Genomic DNA, 16,843 nt, shown 5'->3' on the forward strand with positions numbered 1-16,843 from the left:
CTTGTGGCGGGGCCTCCATCGGGGGCAAATCCAGCCTGCAGGGGGCCCCCTTGAGACTCTGGGCTCAGGATAGGCTGCTGATGAGACTCCCTAAGGAGAGGGACTCTGGACCCCAGGCCAGGCATTCCGAGGCTCGAAAAGCAGACGGGCCACGTTGCTGCTCTGCTGTGAGGCCATCCCTGCTATCAGAGAAGGCAGCCCTACACTCCCTTCTTCACTCTTCGGGGAGCCTGTCGGCCCTGCCTGGCAGGGGAACCCACGGTGCCCTTTACGTGCAGAGGCCCATTTCTCTTGAGACTTCAGAGGCTCCTCTGTCTTAGGGGGACCCCAGACTTCTGCAAAGTCTGTTCTGGAGTAAAGAGGGAAGAGGCTGGTGCTGGAGGCAGACTGCCCGGGTTACAGCCCAGGTCTGCCACTTACCAACTGTGTGACCTCGGGCAAGCAATCACCCTCTCTGTGCCTTGGTTAACCCATCTGGCAAATGGGGATAAGAACATCACCTCCTTCAAAAGTTGTGAGGATTAAATGAGTTAGTCCTTATACTCTGCTTAGAATAGTGCCAGGCACATAGTAAATTAAAAAAAATTATTTTAGTTTAAAGAAATCCTCATGTATGTCTTGAGACAGTTCATTATAAAAGGGTTCCAAGGTAAATGAGTTTGGGAAACACTTGACTGCCTTTGTGAATTAGGGTATTGAAGGCGCTGCAGGAGAGAAATTGGAGTAATCCGATGCTAGCCGGCAGAAGGAGCTAACCTTCTGGCTCCTCTCAGGCCAGTGTTGAGGGCTGCCTGGTGTGTGCATTGCACTGGGGTGTTAAATGCTTTGACACCATCCCTGCTGAGGGACTGGCTTTTACAGAGCGCCCTGTGGGAAATCCTGGAGGTGTTGCACTCTGGGGAGGCCAGCCTCATGACAGAGTCGTGTGTACAGCCCTCACCCTGCGGCAGAGACAATTTGGAGGGACAGACTCATTTTACCTTCACATATGATTATTGTCCCCATTTTCAGGCAGGCAAACTGAGGCAGAGGGAAGTTAAGCAACTTGACTGGGGTCATAGGCTCGTAAGAGGCATAGCAAGGCTTGATCCCTGTAGTTTGGCTCCAGAGTTCAAGCTCTGACCCACTACATACATTTTCTCTTGTGGCCCTCTGGGGACCCCCAGGGTATGTGGTAGGTGATGTACAAACTCCTCAGAGTCTCTCAGGCAGCCTGGTCACCCCCGATGCTTCCATGTCCACAGTGGTGGGGCATTTGTCACAGCCTCCCCCTTGCCCTTGGCTCTCCACCCCTTCTGGACGGCTGGGGGATGGGCATGCCACGCCTACCCATTCTCAAAGTTCTCCAGCACCACACGCATAATGCCAAAGGCCCCCTGGCAGGGACTGGACATCTATATGGTGTTGCCAAACAAGTGACCTCAAAGGGACTTTCAAGAATTAATCTATAAAAGCCCAAGGGCTGAACTGAGGTTCCGAAGGGGCTGCAGCATTTATTTCCTGGTTGTAGGAGTAAGAGGACCTGTGAGGAAGTGGGGAGACCCCCCCTGATCTTCTATACCTGAACAGCCTTCTCCAGCACCCGGCCTTCTGGGAGCCCTGGCAGTGTCTGTATCCCGTTGATCTTGGGAGTTAGACCATTTCCGTCTTCCTGCCGAATTCCTATCTGTCCATCCAGGCCTGCTCACGTCTCAGCACATCATGACACCTTCCCTGACCGACTCATACCTCTCAGAGTCCATGCCACCCAATTCAACATTGTTTCATAAACTTCAGATGCCCTTGGGGCACATGTGTTGGCATCATCTCCCCAGCTTCGGCGCAAATTCCCTGGATTAGAAGGTATCTCTCTACTTTATCCCATGTGCCCAAGTGTCTTGGGACACAGCAGGTGCTCAACAGAAAAGCTGCCCACAATGACCACACAAACAGCTTTCATCAGCCACATATATACACCACCCGTGGCTGTGACTGCAGGATTCCTACCCTGAGGGCAGGATCAGGCTAAGAGACCACTGAGATCGGGGACCTCCCCCCTTGTTCTCTGCCGCCGACACAAGAGCGTTAAATTCCCCTTACCTTGCTCGCTTTCAAGATCTCGAACATGAGGGGCAGGCCTTGAGTGATGAGCTCCTCCGTGTACTCCTCCTCCTGAATGGTCTTAAACTCCTTCAACAGGCACTGGATGAGAGGCCGGCGGTGCTGCTGGAAGGCGATCCGCAAAGACTCCAGCCACGTGTGCAGTGTCCACGGGACCCCTGCGAGAGGGAGGGGAGGGCAAGACAGAAAACAACCACAACAGAAGGTGTGTTTTTATCTGGAAGCTGGCCCTTCCCCAGGACATCACCAAACTACGAGACCGAGAGACTGACTTGGGATGCATATAGCCGTGTAGCTTTCTTTTATTCCCCCGAAGACTTGAAGACGTTCAAACTAAAGATCATAACTCAATTCCCGTAGCTACGGGTGTCCATCTCTGCAGGCTCGTCACATCAGCAGGGGCTGCGTTTTACGAGACAGAACGAGCTTATAGGACATGGAACTGTCACACACTGCTTCTGCCTACTCGGTACTTCTGAGTCCTGGCTGCAGTCATGTCCACCCCTTCTGCCTTCTGGGGAGTCAGAAGTTCAGGGAGGGAGGCATCTTGCCCAGACCAGAGCTCAGAGCTGGTGACACCCATCGGTGGATTTCACCATCTACCACGCCGGTCAGGACGGACACGTATGTCGGAAAAAGACCCGGGAGGGTTCTGCTGCTGCTCCCCTGTGCAAACCCAGTCTCCCATCTGTGCACCCTTCATCACATTCTTCCTTCTTAAGAGAAACCTCTCCAGCAGCTGATTGCTGGGATTTGCTTCTCCCCTGTAGCAGGTGAGGCACAGAGGAAGAACGCTTCTCCTCTGAAGTCTGTGGCTTCATGATCATGCTAAATAGGCTCTCGGGGCAATGGGCAACGGCATAACTATCCCACAGGCTGGACAGCCACCCTGAGAGAGGCCCACGTCCAGAACAGCAGCAGGGGGCCTCTCCTCGGGCCCTCAGCCCACCTTGGCCCACCACTCCCTGTGCTGAAGGCCCAGGCTGGGTCCGGCTCTTCTTGCTTGGGGCTCTAGCCCCTGGACTGGGGAAGACTGGGCGAGCCTGTTCCTCCGACATACAGAGAAGGATCTGAGCTTGCTCATTCAAGAAAGAGCCACCCCTAACTTTTCCTGAGAGTGGCTTTGCCCCCCGAAACTCAGTGGGTGAGCCCAGCAAAAGAGGGGTGCCCTCGTCCTCACTGATGCCCGGCCGCTGCGTCACGATCTGGGTGCTCTAAGGCAGTGATTCCCCACCACTGGGAGCCACCTGGGATGATTGTTAAACATAAAGATTTCCGGCCTTTATCCATCCAGACCCTCAAGGGCAGAGCCTCTGGGTGTAGGGCCTGGCAATCTGTATTCAGACAAGCTCCCAGGTGATTCCATTTCCTAAGTTCTCAGGGTCCAGAGTTTGGGAATCATGAGAAAATGACCTGAGGGCAGGCGTTCAGGGCTGGAAGGATGGTGCTGTCTTGGGGGGTAGCATGGGCATGTTCGCCAGGAAGTGCTCCAACCAGCAAGTGAGAAATTCCCTGGGCGTGTGTGTGTGTGTGTGTGTGTGTGTGTGTGTGCAAGTCACTCAGCACTGGGCGGCGGTGCTGTGCCCAGTGGCAGAGGGCGCCCAGACTGACCTATGCTCCTGATATCAATTGTGACATCCACGTAGCCATGCTCAGCGCTGTGATACATGGCCTCCCTCAGGGCTCTCAGTTTGGCCTTGCTGTTGCGGCTGGCACACAGGGGAGGCGGGGCTGTCTCCGCCAGGTCAGTCCCCTCGGCCAGAATCTCCTCCAGGGACAGGATATCACTCTTCTCCTTCTCTGGCTGAGCGAGCAGTTTGCGGAACACATTCCTGTCAATCATAAACCCAGAGAGGAAGACACTCAGACAGGGAAGGGCTTTGCCGGGGGCAGGTATGGGGGGTGGGCATGGGGATCACCACTCGTGTGAGACAAGGGAACAACTCTGGGGCGGTGGCCTCAGAGGCCTGACCATGCGTGCGATGTTTTAGGGCTGGGTGGAGGAGATGGTGGAGCATGACTGGCTTTGTTTCCTTGAGGACAACCTGGGGCGGCTAAGTGCTTTCCAGAAGGCTCTAGAACCATCAGCCTGTATGGGGTCCCACAATGAATTTGTTTTCCCTGGGGTTATGTGTAATAAAATTGGATGGGGTAAAACCTGAAGGCCGTGTAGACAAGAAGTAACCCAACATGAGGGGTTTTATTATTTTTTAAATGGATCCTTGTCACCACATGGCAGCTGACCTGTGGCATGCTGGCAAAGAGTAGCGTCTGTGAGCTGATCCGGGAAAGGACAAAGCAAGGTGGTCTGAGTGGATGTGTTCTGCACGAGGCTGGTTCTGAGCAGAAAGCTGGCAGTGAAGGCCACTGTGGCCAGGCCTGGGGTCTGGCCTGCCTCTGGGCCCCACATCCAGAGATGTAGTGGGTCTGGGGTAGGCCTGGGAATCTGCATTTTTAACAAGCACCGCTTGGGACCTTGTGGCTTTGGCCCATCCTAGCCTACCTGTGTCCGTGGGCTGCGGCCTGGCTGAAAGAGTTCATATCACCCTGGGGGGTTGTAGAAATTCCATTCCTGTACATGGTTCCTATCAGGGGATCCGCACCACGCTCCAACAGCAAACTAACCAGCTCAAAATTTCCTGCAAGCCCAGAGAAGGGGGTTTTATAAGCGAATAAAGCAAATACACGGTCACAGACACAGCGAGGGCCAAGGTGGTAGAGACCTTGGCTGGGATGAGAATCAGCAACCCGTACCTACGGCAGCAGCCAGCTGGAGGGGTGTTTCTGAGTAGTTCTCCTCGCCGTGCTCCACAGAACCTTCCACCTTGGCTCCGGCATCCAGGAGCAGCTGCAGAGGAAGAGTGGCCATTGAGATGTCGCACCGTGAGGGCACATCCGGAGAGCTGGCGGAAGTCAGCACGGTGCCAATGTTCCTGCCCTCCCTCTGCGTCACTGGCCATGTGCACAGGGTAAGGACAACTGAACCTCAGAGGATGAACTGATGGCCCCTCAAATCTACTAGAAACTTGGACTATCAAAGTGTGGTCCACGGAAAAGTAGCATCAGCATCCCCTGGGAGCTTGTTCGAAATGCTGGCTCTCAGGACCCAGCCCAGGCCTACTGAATGAGCGTGTCTGCATTTCAGCAAGATCTCCAGGTGATTTATATGCACATTAAAGTTTCTAGAAGTGCTGACTTAGAAGCTCATGGCATCAGAATGCTGGAAGGCTCCCTTCTGGGGTCTGTTGCATAAAGCTTCAGGCAGAGCATTAGAGGGATTTCTTTAGAACCACAGAATCTTGAGTTCTGAAGGACTCTGGGGACCACCTGGGCCAACGAGGGCAAGCATGCCTTCTAGAACACTCTGGACAGCTCTGAGGATAGTTTAGCCAATGCTAAATTTCCTGGCCGGCAGTTAATAAGGTGGCAGAGTGAGCTGCTAGGAGTTGACTCTGTTCCGTGCATTCCCTAAGAGCTTCTTCCAGGTAGAGACTCTGTGCCCGATCTCACTCTCAGTGAATATGCTCTCAGGACCACCGAAGGCAAATGGGAAGGGGGGAGCAATCTACCTTCTTTACTGCATATCCAGGGCTCCTGGAGGGCACAGCCAGGAGGGGCTGCCTGCTGACATTCCAGGACCTGTGTCCTACAGTGAAGAGGTGGCCGGACTTCTATTTGGGTTTGCTTGGCTGCCCGCTGCTCCTATCCCGGATTTAAAGGCTTGGGGATGCCACTGCACTTTAAGGGTGGCATCTGTGTCCACTAGGCCACCTCCCGATCCCTTCTTTCTTATATTCCTCTACCAAGAGCGAAGTGGGCATGATGTTCTACAAGCAGACATTTCAGCTCTCAGTGTAACACGTCCTATGCTCAACCTCCTGAAACATGACTTTGGGTCTGTCCTAAGGAGTCCCACGACTGAGAAAACAACCAAAGATTCCTGTGGATCTCCAACATTGCCTAGTGGTCCTTGTAATGACACTTCTTTCCTGCTCTGTAAACTTCTAAGAGGCCTGGAGCACACAAGAGCAAGTATTCCTGATGTACCCAGAGCTCAGCACCATGAGGGCAGATGTGGTAATGGACCAGGATGCTGAGTTATTTTTTTCTGATGAAGTGAAGACCAAGTTTAAGATCTAGAATATACTGGATGGCTATTTGGTGAACACCAACTTTGCAAGAGCCAGAAAAAGTATGAGCAATACATCCTTAAATGCCCAAAGGACCTCGGATGAGGACATCTCTCCGTACTTGGGGAGCCCTGGGGAGCTGTTTCATAAGACACGTGTAAAGGCCCTACTCTAAACCTCTTGGATCAGATTCTCAGTAGGTAGAGTCCAAGCAAGTGTCTTTTAGAATTGTTCCCTTGGCAACTTGGGGATGCTTCTTTCCACTAGTTAGAAACCACTAGAGTCTACACAAATGCCAGGGTCACACCTCAGGGGAGATTCTAAGGTCTCCACACCAGCCGAGTCTTAGGATTCACAGTGCATCAAGCAAAATGAACAAATCGACAAAATTGCAGCTCAGGCCCCACCCCCGAGCAACCAGGAACAACCTCGTAAGTTTGCCACTCTTGTGTGTGAGGCTGCGTGTGGGTACGTGATCATTTCATATTGGTTAAGGCTGGGCCATATAGATCATTACATATGATATTTTCACTTATATGATATGAATGTGCTATATTTAATCGCAATTAACCAATATGAATCTCTTAGGAATATGCATGCTGGGAGAGGTAACAGATTTGCATGATGGAAGAGGGTAAAGTTAAAGGTCAGATGTGGAGAGGGAAATACATTAATACCTGAACTACAGGAATATGTCCATGCAACACAGCAAAAGTCAGAGCCGTCCAATGGCGGGTCTCAGGGTGGACGGATGGATATTTATGAGGAGTACTGACAACCTATAAACAAATTGAAGTTATTTTCAAAATGTGACCTTCACAATATTTAGACTAGCAAATCTGCCCTGTCTGTGGCTGGGCACGTGGGCTAGAGATGTACGGAAGGACATTCTGGAAGTGCCTTGGGAAATGTTGGTGATGGTGGGAGAGTGACTTCGTGTTCTCTGTGCCTCACAAGGTCTCCTTTGTTTCTTAGCGGAAAGGAATTAAACTAATGACTTCTGACCTCCTCTAAGGTGCCTTGGAGAAGCTGTAATGGCAGCTACGGCAAGCCAGCTCCCCAGACCGCCCCTCTTTCTCCTTAAGGAAGGGTGAGGGTTCTGAGAGCCATAGTGTGTCAGACAGCACGAGATGCACACCATTACATCCACACCTGCAGGGGAGATTCTCAGTAGCAGCAAACCCTGGGCAAGGGAAGGTCTGCTTTGAGCTTGCAAGCCAGGGAAGGCCACTACCCCTCTGATGAGGTCACATTCCCCTCTGGTCACCACTTACCCTACCCTGTTCTCAGTCCACTGCTCTGCTGGCTTCCCAGTTGACAAGGACCCTCATGCTATGGGAAGGCTGGGCATAAAACTTTCTGTGGACACACCACGAGTGAGCATTCTGGTACTGGTCCTTCCATATGGGGACCTCAAAACACCCGAGGCCAAAAGAGAGGCAGCAGGGACGCTGACAGCTGGGGTCCTATAGGACTAGCACCCACGCATGGCTTTTCTCCCAAACACCCCTGGGACCATACAGTTGTGACCTCTGATTCATTCAGAGCAGCTGAATTCACTCATCACCTGTCAGGGCAGGTCTTGAGCTGGCTAGGAGCCCTGGGATGGGTTAGAGAGGACCAGACACCCACTGGGACCCAAAGATGAGGAGCCTTGCAGGGGTCTGCACGGGGTTGGGGGATTCATAACAGGCAAGAAAATCCCCAGGACCTGGAACTTATAATATCCAGAGTGGTCTGGACGCGAAACTAGGTCTATTGCTTGTTTTCCTCAGATGAATATAAAACTCACTAATTAAAAAAGGCGCACTAAGACTACAAGAACATCTAGTTCTGAACTAAGAAGGTTTTATAGGCTTGCTGAATTAGGATTGTAGCATGCCGACCTTCCGATTCTCTGGGCTGCCAGCCACTGGCTGCTGGAAAGACAGGACAGGACGTGGTCAAAAGGCGTGATTTCACCTATCACATGCCCTGTGGTGTGTTTGCGAACCCATATCAACTGAGTCCCAAACTTATGCTAGGTCCTCTTCATATTTCTTTCTCCCAGCAACTCTCTGAGATGGGTGTGATTATTCTTCCCGTGGTGGACGGGGACGCTGAGGCTCAGAGAGGTTAAACCACCTGCCCCAGCACAAAAGCGAGTTACTAAGATGCAGTAGTTTCGGAATTTGAGCTCAAGCATCAAATTCTAAAGCTTGCGGGTGGGAGGGCGGTGCACTTTCCACGGATACGTACACCACACTGCCTCAAGGAAGCTTTGCGATTAGATTTAAGACCTGGGGCTTCAACTCAGCGAACAGGTGAACCCATCAGGATTTGGTTGGCGGGTAGGGGAGGATCTGGGGGTGCTATGCCTCAGGTCAGGGTACACGGGGCAGCTTTGTCTTAGGCAGAGAGGAAGGGCTGACGGCTCAGGAGAGAGCTCCGTGCCCCTGTCCCAGAAGGAAAGGGTCAGTGACAAGAATCAGACTCAGTTCAGCTGAGATAAGGGAACGCTGGTGCTTCTTGAGGCTTCGCTGGTTGATTTTAAGTGAAACACACACGTGGGCACCTCCCTGGGATTTGGTTCGGCTGGGGCCTCGAGATGGATGAAATGCACCAGCTGCTCTGACCTGTTTGCTGGACCGAACGCCCCCAGTGGTGGCTCTCAGGAGAAGCCCCCCCGCCCAACCTTTGCTCATTTCCCCGGGGGACTGCCAGGCCCAGGGGCCCTGCAGCCCTCTGCACCCTCACCTCCACATTCAGGTCAGCTCCAGCGTCCAGCAGCATCTGAACCATCGCCTCGTCCCCGCGGACGCAGGCGTACATCAGGGGGGTCATGCCCTGCGGTGGGTTAAAAACCAGAGAACGGAGAAGGTTTACCGGACAAAAACAAAAGGAAAATCCTACTTGTGTGTAGGTGTAGGTGACCCTGTTTAAACTCAAAATCCAGCGTTAGAAAAATAAACGTGCCGCCCCCATGACTCAAGAGGTCATAACCTCCATATTTTGAAATCCAAAATGAAGGCCAAGAAAAAAAAAAGGTGGAGAATGGCCTTTTTCACAATTATCTTTGCTTAAGTTGGAGTATTTTCACTTGTCTGTCCTAAGGTGCAACAGACCTAAGTGCGTTTGCTAAAACCAGTGGCTGATTTCGACTTACAGGTCTTGGGAACTTTCTGGATTCTGTGATACCAGCCCTAAGCCATCTAATTCATAAACACTGTTTCCTTGATATTTTCTCTTTCATAATATAGTATCATCTCTGCCCTACATAGCTGCTGGTCAGTGTCAACGGAAATTGAAGGCCTCTGAGCATGGCCCTGCCACTGATGTCTGGTTTATCATTTACAAGCAAAAGGCACAGGAATGAGAAATGGTCTTGAGGAATTCCGTATTTGCCGGGTACTCCTGCTTATTTTGAAGCTCCACAACCAACAGAAGGAAGAGACGGATTTTTCAGTAAACAGTGTTGAGAAGGTGGCTATTCGGGAAAATGTGCAAATTAGAGCCTTATCTCACACTATCTAACTGGATTCGTTTCTAGGTGTAAAAGTAATGGGAGAAACCAGGAAGGAAAAGCATTACAGTGTTGAGGACATAAAACTGAAAACATTGTAAACAAAATTGAAATGTAGGCAATAAACAAACATATTCGTCATAGTATAAAAAAGGGTTATATGACTAATATGTAAAGAGCTCTTCTACATTAAGAAGACAATAAAGCTACAGTGAAAAACTGGCAAAAGGTAAGTAAAAGATTAATAGGGAGGGGTGCCTGGGTGGCTCAGCTGGTTAGGCATCTGACTTCGGCTCAGGTTATGATCTCACAGTTCATAGGTTCAAGCCCCACGTCAGGCTCTGTGCTGACAGCAGAGCCTGGAGCCTGCTTCGGATTCTGTGTCTCCCCCTCTCTCTCTGCCTCTCCTCCACTTGTGCTCTGTGTCTCAAAAACGAATGTTAAAATTTTTTTTAAAAAGCTTAATAGGGAAACACATATGTTGTTGGAGGGTGTGTACAAGGAAACACAGTCTCTGGGAAAGTCACTTGAGACAGAACCTTCAGAAAGGTTGGTGTGTGTGAGCCACTAGGTCCACTTTTAAGAATTTCCCTAATGAGGACTGTAGCATGACATACAGGACTGTAGAGTCACTGTGTTGTACACCTGAAACTACTGTGTCAACTACAATGAAAAAACATTCCTGAGGGACGCAAAACATGAGAGGTTATTGAATACGGAAACCGAGGGCTGGAGGGGGAGGGGGCAGGGGCGGGGGCAAGGCGGTGGTGGTGATGGAGGAGGGCACTTGTGGGGAAGAGCACTGGGTGTTATATGGAAACCAATTTGACAACAAACTATTAAATAAAAATTCCCTAATGAAGAAAACATTCCCTAATAAAGTAATCAGGGATTTGAACAAGGACTTGTATGTTTAACTCAGCCTTACTGATAGAAGTAGTTAGAAACAACCTAAGTATCCAACAACTGAGGTATGGTTAACTGAACAAATAATATAACCATTTTCTGTAGCCATTAAAAGGGACTTAAAAATAATATTTAATGATGTTACAAAGTACCTTTAATATAAATTATTGAGAAAGGCAAGATATTATAAATCTCTGTTTAAAAAAAATTATAAATGTGTGTGTGTGTGTGTGTGTGTGTGTGTGTGTGTGTGTGAGGGATCCTTGTTGCTAAAGAAAATTCCTAGCTGTTATTCCTTGCCTGGAACTCGCTGCATGAGCTGCCCGTGTGAGAAACAGTTCCATCTGTCCCTTGTGTCTTTCCATCTGGGGTTCACATTGAAAACCGCTGTTTATTTTCTCTGTCCGTGACACCTTCTCCCACATGGTGTCTCCCTGACTGTAGACGCATGAGCTTCTCACTGCACCTCAGTTTCCGGGACTTGGGGGGAGAGCTGCCTGTATCTCTGGGGTGCCTCCCAGGGTTCCCCAGAATGACTTTTGTGTATCTCAAACACCCTGGAAATTTGGTAAAAATACTCCTGGAGTTGTTCTGTGATGCAGTAACAGACAGGCAGGCAGAGAACTAATTTTAACCACGCTGAAAAAAGGGCTCGAGGGACACACACTAAATATAAATGATGGCTATCTGGGTGATGGCATTATTTCCCTCCTGGAATAGGCCTATTTTCTCAAATTTCCATTTCAGCTGCAATGATCATGTGCAATTTCTATAAAGATGAATAAGGATATTTTTATATTTTAAAAACTAAAACTTAACTCAATAAATAAAACAAAAGTCACCCTAAGTCACCAGTAGGGGGAGCGTGTGTCCAGTGCCTGGTGTTTCCATCTTGGCTGTGGGGCAAGGGTGGAGGGGTTGCCTGTTCAGAGCCTGGGACCCTGTACCTGTTCGCTCATGGTGTTGATCCCATCCGGCCCCAGGAGAGACACCGCCTGCTTCACCAGGTCTGTCCGCCCACAGTTCAGCATCCGGAAACCCAGGTCCTGCTTAAATTTGGCTTCGATGGCCACAGCGTCCAGCTTCCGAGAAGCACAAAAGCAGTCGTCGGCCCTAAGGAAGGGAGAGATGATCAGTTGGGTGCCGTGGCTTCCCCAGGGGGTCCTTGAGGACCAGTGAGAGTTCGAAAGCACCAAGGACCCTCTGCCTTTGTTTTTCATGTCAACTGCGGTTCCCAGGCTCCAACTAAAATATGGATATCTTGATCCTTTGTTCTTTATAACCGCTGCTGGTCTGCCTTCCTCTGTGCTTCGAATAAGCTAAGTATGGTGACCGCTTATTAGCTTATTTACTGGATGTTTACTGTGGGCTAGGCACTCTGCTAAACTCTTTACTCAAATCAGTTTGTTCAATCCTCACACAACCCCAAAAGGCAAGTACTAGCAATACCCCTCTTTTAACCCTGGGGAAACAGACATAGAGAAAGGAGTTGCCCAGGACCCCAAAGCCGACAAGCTGGAGTAAACACTGTCCCAGAACCTCCTTTTATCCCCTCCCCTTGCTGATTCAGAGGGTAGAAACTGAGGAAAGGAGCCAGGGGTTCGGAATTCCTGGTTCCGTTTCTGCTTCCCCCTAACCCAATGTGTGGCATCAGGAAAGGTTTAAGTTTTTTTTATCATTGGAGGAAATGAGAGGGGCTATTGTTCTAGAAAGTTTACGTGAGGGGGGAAGAGCACGTGAGGGGGGAACCCCAAAGGGAGCCTCAGGAAGTGGGTGGGATGGGTGTGTGCTTGATTCTCCATTGAGTTTCTGATACATCATTCATCTCTCTTGGCAGAGGAACCTCGGGCAGAAGGCTATTCTGAAACAGAAATCCAACTATAGGAGATATAAGGGAGACCCTAAGAATTTGGACAGGAGACCATAAGAATTTGCTTCTGGCCACCAGGGGGAGCTGATACAGTTAAGACAGAAACCAGAGTAAGAGACCGGAAGCCTGGCGTTGATGTGGGGTCTAATCTGCATGCACGCCTCAGTAGCTGGGGTTCGGGTTAGGTCTTCAACAGCCTATTTGTATGAGCACAGTTGACCAGGTCCCCTGGACTCCGGGGTTTAGACCTTTTAATGGCAGGCAGGGGAGCCAAGACCACCCAACACGGTTGAAGGACTTGCTGGAGAAGCTTGAGGACCCCCCAGGTGGTGGGGGAGGACTGAAGGACCCTGGGCCTCAGCATCCAAGATGCGAACCTCTAGGGCACAGAGTGGCGCTATGACATGATGCCTGGTACATAGGGCTTTGGACTTGGGACTCTTACAGCGAGGGCCGCAAGATTTAACAAATCGACGTACTGTTGCAAATGCTAGATGGAACAAACCTATACGAAAACACTATCCACTGCTTATCTGAAATTGAAATTAAACTTTTTTTGGGGGGGGGAAGGGCAGAGCCACCTGCCATGATTTGAAAAGAGCCTGAGGAGAGACCATGGACCCCTGCATCTCCAGAGTCAGAGAGGAAACCCCTGGTGTGGGGGCAGGCTTCATCGGAGTTCCCTACAAAAATGATTAGGAAAGAAGCTTCAGGCCAAATGGACAGGACAGAGCAAAGATGGTGAGGGCAAGGTTCTGGGGCTTAAAACAGAGGCTTCTGGAGAGGGAAAGGTGGGGGTTTGCAGGTGTGGACATATCTGGAGCCTTGATTGGGTGGGGTGCATGGGCAGATCTTGGGAAGGCATCAGATTTGACTAATTGTAAGGAAAACTTTTCTTCTCACAGTTCAGGAAGAGGTTGGTTCGTGAAATCAAGAGCCTCCTTCTCTTAAGAGCAAAGATGCGGTGAGTTGTCATTGTCAGTGAATTTGCAATTTCCTCTCTCCCATCTGTGTCTGAGGCTCTTCTGCTATCCTCCATGCTTGACCGACTCTCTCAAATACGCATTTCTTTTTTCTAGAGTCAAGCTGAATTCCATGTGACTGGCTAAATGTAACTGAGCACCTACTGTGTGGGGGCACCAGGGCAGGGGGCTAGGAGAAGGAAGATGCAGACCCCGCTCCATGTTCCCCCGAGCACCCAGACTCAGCAGCCAGTAATTCCAAGAACATCAGGACAAGTGTTTACCAGCTACAGAGGTCCTTGATTCTAATTAGAAAGAGACAAATGGCAAGAAAATTACTGTTGCTAAGATGATGATAATTGTTATTACAGGAAGCTAACGTTTACGGAATTCTTGCTTTTAAAATCTAAGCTCTTTCCGTGTATTAAGTCATGCAATCATCACGACAAGCCCACGACATAGGGAACCCATTCTGGAGATGAGGAACCTACCCAAAGCACAGAGCCCATAAGCAGTGAGCTGGGATTTGACTGGGAGATCTGACACCCCAGCCTGACCCTGCTCAGGGGGACCCGGCACGTCTCCATCGTGCTGAAGTGCCCACACGCAGAAGTGCCTGTTGTTGTTGTTTTAAATGTTTATTTATTTTTGAGAGTGAGAGAGAGAGAAAACACATGTTGGGGAGGGGCAGAGAAAGAGAGGGAGACACAGAATCTGAAACAGGCTCCAGGCTCCAAGCTGTCAGCACAGAGCCCAACATGGGGCTCGAACCCATGAACTGCATGATCATGAGCTGAGCTGAAGTCGGACATTTATCCAACTGAGCCGCCCAGGTGCCCCTATACAACTGCCTTCTTGAGCACATCTCTTGGACGTCTCCTAGGGCCTTCATATTTAGTATGTCCAAAACACAACTTTTCTTAAGACGTCCACCCCCACCCTCCAAACCTGCCCCCCAGCCACTCTGTCTCCATGGCGGCACCACTGTCCACGCAGGTGCTCAGGCCAGAACTTTCTCCCACACTCATGTCCATTCCATCAGCTGTTGATTTTGCCACCAAATCCCAAATCCATGCACTGCCCTCCTGCTCCACAGCCCATACACAGGTTCCAAACGCCAGCCTCTCTTGTCCTGTAGTGCAGGGGCCTCCTCACTGGTCTGTCACTTTACTCTTTGCTCTGTCCAAAGCAGTCTCTTACACAAGGTAAGGGTGAGCTTAAAATGTAAATAAAACTGTGTCATGCCTCTGCTTAAATAAGACCTTCCAGTGCCTTCCCATGTACTGAGAACAGAGTCCAGCTCCCCCAGGATGGACCACAGGACTCTGCAGGGGTGGGGCCTGCCCGCCTCTCCCACCCTTCCCACCCCTCCACTGGTCTAGGTCTCATCTGACTCGAAGACTTTATTCTTGCCCTTTCTCCTTTTGGTTTTTTGGAGGGCTGGCTCCTTCTCACCCCTCAAAGATGATTTTGAATGTCACATCCAAAGGAGGCCTTCTGTAAAAGAGGGCACACCCTTCTCCTGTCTTTATGTGCCTCATCCCCAGCCAATTTCATCCTTCCTTTTCTTAGCACCTTTTACAATCTGTGACTACGTTATTCATTCTATCTACCTATCATCTATCTATCTATCTATCTATCTATCTATCTATCTATCTATCTACCTACCCACCCACCTACCCACCTACCTATCTATCTATCTGGACCACATCTATCTTGTGCTCGTGTTATGCGCCTGAAGCATGCAGTATTAAGGTAAGCCATGCACGACCTGCCATTTATTCCTGAGAGCAGGCCCTAGGAAACACCTGCTTTTCAAGAATTCCTCAGTCATACAAAGTAAGTAATGATTCTGGTTACTGAATTTTACTGGCCAAAGCAGGTAGGAAACATTTTCTATAAAGGTTTCTGTTCAACTGGTCTGTTAGAAAATTTAACTCTGCCAAATTTAAATTCCTGCAGCATTCCTGCAAACACGACTCAGAGCTCGATTTACTGTCTCTGGAAAGCCTCGGAAGGATCTGCCGCCAAAGACCAAGAGATCCCCCTGTGCCTTCCTAAGTGTGGACTTATTTATGCAGAAATCTATTAAGCCGGTCACCCCGGAGGCTTCACCAGAACATGATCAACTCTGTGGTTTTCCCTTCCAGAGGCTTTCAATGATGCGATAAAAAAATCTGATCAATTTAAGTAAGAGGTCAGCTACTGAGGTAGTCAATTTCTCTGATTTCTCAAGGGCCCTGGCCTCAAGAGATTGGCTTGGTATTTCCACCCCTTCAAGAAGTGACTTCAGAGAGATGTTTTCCGGGAAGCCCGCAGGCCTGAGCACACACACAGCAACTAATCGGGTTTTCTGCCGTAGGAAGGAGTCGGCATTGAGGCAGAATGCTGATGGGGTCTGCTGATTTCTTGATGCACTCCCAGTGAGGAACGGGAGCTGGTGAGGCCTCAGACGCATTTTACTCACGTATTAATTTTTAAAGCTAGCATACATTGTAGTTGTGAGCATGAACTCTGGTTCAAGATCTGCTATTTAACACTGTGTGATCTTGGGGGCACATCACTTAACCTCTCTGTTTTTGTTTTCTCACCTGTAAAATGAGTTTCGTAGTAATACCTTCCTCAAAGGATTTTGGGTGTGGGTTAAATGAGATAATCCATGTGCAGCGCTTAGAAGGAAACAGAGCTTGGCACACGCTCTCGTTAAATGTTAAGAGATCTCATATCACCACCATTATCATAAATCACCAAGCAAGGCGCATACTGGAGGGAACACGCTGAATTTGGAAGAAGCAAATCAGAGACTCGGAGACTGAAGAACACTATAATAACAGTGCTTCTTAAGGTCTCAAATCCAACACTGTATCTAACCATTTCCACCAGAATAAAGGCAGTCCTTCTCCCAGTGGGGAAACCCTGGCCTCCAAGAGGCTGCCATCCCCAGCAAGGTTCTGCAGGGAAGCTGTAAGGGAAGGAAGGGGGACCGATTGATGAAAGGACAGTTTCTAGAATAATCCAACAAGCAGGAAATGGCAGAGCAGAGCCACTCAGGGGGCTGTGGGCCTGCCCGGCCAGGCTCCCCTCCCCTCTTTTCTCCCCCACACCCCGGACCAACCCTGATCCCATGGGTGCTAGAAAGTGCCAGCGGTTCCCAGGCTCTCTGAGCCCTGACTCTGGGCTAACTCTGGGAAGCCCGTCCCCAGGGGTGTGGGCTCAGAAGCGTGACTGCCTGGGTTTATCACCTGGCTCTAGCCTCACTAACTGCTTACGCTGTGCACCTACCCCTGTGCAGCTAACTTAACCTCATTCTATTTTCTCACCTGTAAAATGGGGACACTAGCATTTATACACAGTTTGCCGATTTAATACTTAC

At 50.0% G+C, this 16,843-nt stretch overlaps 1 protein-coding gene across 5 annotated transcripts in view; it reads right to left on the reverse strand.

The window, feature by feature from the left end:
* BTBD11 (BTB domain containing 11) overlaps positions 1 to 16,843 on the reverse strand; it is a 312,839-nt gene that overhangs the window by 39,057 nt on the left and 256,939 nt on the right. For 4 of the 5 annotated variants that reach the window (XR_003914531.1, XM_029954902.1, XM_029954901.1 and 1 more), the window contains 7 exons: positions 11,586 to 11,751; positions 8,967 to 9,056; positions 6,908 to 7,009; positions 4,855 to 4,948; positions 4,604 to 4,739; positions 3,712 to 3,932; positions 2,080 to 2,258 (listed from right to left, as the gene is read on the reverse strand). Coding sequence is in view for 4 of the 5 variants with exons in the window: in XM_029954902.1 (XP_029810762.1) it covers positions 2,080 to 2,258; positions 3,712 to 3,932; positions 4,604 to 4,739; positions 4,855 to 4,948; positions 6,908 to 7,009; positions 8,967 to 9,056; positions 11,586 to 11,751 (988 nt within the window). In the remaining variant the exon portion in view is untranslated. The remainder of the gene's footprint in view (positions 1 to 2,079; positions 2,259 to 3,711; positions 3,933 to 4,603; positions 4,740 to 4,854; positions 4,949 to 6,907; positions 7,010 to 8,966; positions 9,057 to 11,585; positions 11,752 to 16,843) is intronic. The other variant, XM_029954903.1, reaches the window with a different exon arrangement.

This window comes from Suricata suricatta, chromosome 10 (assembly GCF_006229205.1).
Source record: "Suricata suricatta isolate VVHF042 chromosome 10, meerkat_22Aug2017_6uvM2_HiC, whole genome shotgun sequence".
Classification (NCBI taxonomy): domain Eukaryota; kingdom Metazoa; phylum Chordata; class Mammalia; order Carnivora; family Herpestidae; genus Suricata; species Suricata suricatta.